Here is a 3,767-nt window from a genome sequence, read left to right on the forward strand (position 1 = left end):
GGTATATTAATACTTCAGTTGCTTATTTTACGCTAAAACTGTAAAATTTGTGGGTGAAACGATCATCTAGAAACATTATCTACGTTCTTTAGCTCCTGAGCTGCAGGTGTGGATCCGACAGCATGAAGCCGCTGAGATGGCAGAAGAAAAAACTAAACAACCCCTAAAGAGTGAAACGGTGAAAGTCTGCGGCGGAGTGCAAACTTTGGGCGTGACCCTGCGTTTTAAATACTATCTTGATCTTAAGTTCTAACTTCATATATTTTCTAAAGGAGCAACAGAATAAAACTGGAAGATTTGTTTTATTTGTCATATGCCACATATCCACATTATAAACAACTGTAGTTATTCCAGGTGTGAAAACTAATTAATGCTAATTAGCATCAGATTTACAGCAAAAACACGTTTTTATAGAAACAACAATCCAGGCCATTGCAACATTCAGATTTATTCCATATATACTTTGAATAAGTCCAAAAGAGTAAAAATATGATTTTTCCATCGTCCAGGAGCCTCGCCTGGTTTTCCTTGGAACCATCTTTGGTTTTTCCCATCAGCCTCTCTGTCTAACATCTACTAAGGTCCAGGGACTTCTTTCCTAAATCCAAGTCCAAAATCCAGCTTTCTTCAAATGACTGTGATGGAAGCAAAGAGCAATAACTGGGTTCATAAGATGAGTCTCTGTCCCAGGATCTTGCGGTTGATCTCAGCTAAGGCCACGGAGAAGACGAAGGCCTTCTCATCAGACAGGCTGGCGTAGATGTCCACCTCCTTTTCTTGTTTTTCTGCAAATAAATACCAGAAACCTTTCAGGAATTTTCCCCCTATGATCAGTCATCTCATTTCTGAACTTTCCCAGGAATAGAATCTTTCCCGGTTCTTTTTTTCCAGAGGGAAGGTTTCCCAGAAACACAGATTATAGAGGATTACAGATGATAGAAATTAGCTTTCTCATCTATTTATCACAGAGCTACACCCCCCAAAGGTCATTTAGGTCATCTTAGCCTCGAGCATTGGACAGACTTACAGCTCTTCCTCATTAGGAACCACGCCCAGCCGGAAGGAAATAAAACCATTTCACGATTCCAGTGATGGAAACCTGTTTTCCCCCAGTGAGCCTGACGGTTCAGGATGCCCCACTGTGCCCCGCCCCACTGTGCCCCGCTCCTCGTGCTCCGCCCCACTGTGCCCAGCTCTTCGTGCTCCGCCCCACTGTGCCCAGCTCCTCGTGCTCCGCCCCACTGTGCCTCGCTCCTCGTGCTCCGCCCCACTGTGCCCCGCTCTTCTTGCTCCGCCCCACTGTGCCCCGCTCCTCGTGCTCCGCCCCACTGTGCCCCGCTCTTCTTGCTCCGCCCCACTGTGCCCCGCTCCTCGTGCTTTGCCCCACTGTGCCCCGCTCTCCTTGCTCCGCCCCACTGTGCCCCGCTCTCCTTGCTCCGCCCCACTATGCCCCGCTCTTCTTGCTCCGCCCCACTGTGCCCTGCTCTTCATGCTCTGCTCCACTGTGCCCCGCTCCTCGTGCTCCGCCCCACTATGCCTCGCTCCTCGTGCTTTGTCCCACTGTGCCCCGCTCTTCGTGCTTTGCTATAAAATGGCGCTCTGACCTTTGTCATCGTCCTGTTTCTTCAGGCCCACGGTCTTGGGCCGTCCCCGGCCTCTCCGGATGGGATCCGACTGACTGTTGGCTCGGGGCCGTCGGTGGTTCTCCGAGTCGCTGGTCAAAGGCGAGCCGATCCTTTCTCTGCGAATCCGCTCCGTTCTCCGCCGCTTGAAATCCAGTTTGTCTTAAAGGAAAACAAAAGACCCGTCAGGAGGGGGAAAAGTTTGAGTGAAACTTCAGACCAGAAGCTGCTGGAAGCTGAAGGGTCCATGAAAGGAAACATCTGGATTTTACTGCCGTTCAACTAAAACATGAGATGTTTTAATCTCCTTTGTTGTAAAAGCATGTGCTGCACCGGGTCTGAGGAAGCTGTCAGCTGATTAAACATCATCAAAGCTGCTAATGTGCTCATTCTAGATTTATTCTAGAAGGAAGAGTTCTATGCTGATCTAGAGCTCAGCTTCTAATATCAGCAGATGTTTTTTTTCTTGGTGGATGTTGAGAGCAAAGCCTGAATAATCAGGAAGTGATTCCCTGTTGTTGGTTCAGGAATGCTGCGAGATTCCTGCTTTGTTTCCCAAAGAGCGTGGAAATCCTCCATATTTCCACTCCAGTAAACACGTCTAGCCGTTTAACCAGCTGCAGGCTACAGCCTCTGGTGCTCAACTGTTGCCGTGGTTACTAAAGATTATCATTCACTATTTTTGATGAGTTTCAACCTTTGATTGGATTAATTTAAACCACTGATGCTGTTTTACAGCAGTGTCACTAAGAGCATTTCGTTCACAGAAAGCAACGTTTCATCACTTTAAGATGAATGAATGAATAATGAAGGTTGGTTTTTACCTGCGATAGCTGCTGACGTACACTCACTGAGCTTAGCATTCAGGAGCTTCCTGCTGATGAACACGTAGCCACATGGACACGACTTACAGGCCACAGGAATCTGCAGAGAAGATCAACCGTCAGACCAACCTGGAAAGTCTGACCTCATCATGGATCCTGAACACGCACAGTCTTCAAAAACCTGTTTCTGGAGTTTAAAGTTCAGTTTACTTTTCACTACTACGGGTAGCAGGCTGCTAACAGCCAGGTTTAGCGCCCCTGAAGGCCACTGTGAAAACTGTACTGTCGGCGACCCGTGGCTCTTTAGCGCCCCCTGTAGCTCCCTGTTTGTTATAAAATGGTGAGCAGGAGGTCAAACATTGTTTTCAATGCTGTAAAATGTGTTTAATAAATACTTTTATAACATTTCTGTCAAGATTTGCATCATAGCCTTCAGCACAGGTTCCGGCGTGGCGTGGCGCGGCGCAGCATGGCATGGCGCGGCGTGGAGGATGTAAACAAAGCGATGGGGGTGTCTCAGTCTTGGTGGTCTAGAATACACCACCTCTGGACTACTGACCTAATCAGTTCTGCAGAACTTTGGGACCTGATCTGCTGACCTTCCACCAATTATCAAATCATCATGTAACCATAGAAAATAGATCTTTACTGAAATTTAGAATTATTAGTTATTTTATCAACAAAGGTCAGAGGTTAACTCGCAGCACTTCTCAGCAGCTGTAGATAATAGTAACCAGACATCACTGATTTCTGGGGACAGTCCCTGTTTTGGACCACCTGTCCCCGGCTAAAGCTGTCCCTCAAATGTCCCCGATTTATGAATGAGGGGGAAATGCTGCGTGTAGAGTGTTATTACGGTAGAAGGAGCGTGGGAGCATGCTGCACGCTGAAACGGTTATTACGGTAATATTAGGAAAAAATGAGAAGCCGAGCTTTTAAAACAGAGAAAGAACTGGAAGTTCATTCATTATCAGCTGCTGGGGAGCCGCCCTGCCTTATGGCCGCTCTGATAATCCATTCATTTCATCTGAACTCGGCTGATCCATGTTCGGTTAAAGAAAATAAAGGACTGGATGTTTATGCTCTACTAAAGATGAGGAGCGGAAATGTAAATAAACCAAACTCATCAACAAACAGACAGATGCTACATAATTTACTATAGAATATATCGGCTTATTGTTGCAGCCTAATGCTACACAGTTAGCTACTGTGCGTCTCCGTGGGAGTGGGGAGTACCAACATGGTGGACAGTGGCTTCACTTTTTCCAGCCAATCAGCAATCCAGTGAATAAATAGAGATCACTGACAGAGACAGCCACGG

The 3,767-nt window shown here is 46.9% G+C and overlaps 1 protein-coding gene across 1 annotated transcript in view; it reads right to left on the bottom strand.

Moving 5' to 3' along the window:
* Positions 1-294: 294 nt before the first annotated feature.
* The window catches only part of LOC107090822 (chromosome unknown open reading frame, human C16orf87), a 5,847-nt gene continuing 2,374 nt past the window's right edge, over positions 295-3,767 (bottom strand). The window contains exons 3-5 of the mRNA XM_015384413.1: positions 2,447-2,546; positions 1,605-1,784; positions 295-785 (exon numbers count right to left, since the gene is read on the bottom strand). Of these exons, the coding sequence (XP_015239899.1) occupies positions 667-785; positions 1,605-1,784; positions 2,447-2,546 (399 nt within the window). The 3' untranslated portion in view covers positions 295-666. The remainder of the gene's footprint in view (positions 786-1,604; positions 1,785-2,446; positions 2,547-3,767) is intronic.

The sequence above is a fragment of the Cyprinodon variegatus genome, unplaced genomic scaffold (genome assembly GCF_000732505.1).
Source record: "Cyprinodon variegatus isolate N-32 unplaced genomic scaffold, C_variegatus-1.0 Scaffold312, whole genome shotgun sequence".
Taxonomy (NCBI): Eukaryota; Metazoa; Chordata; class Actinopteri; order Cyprinodontiformes; family Cyprinodontidae; genus Cyprinodon; species Cyprinodon variegatus.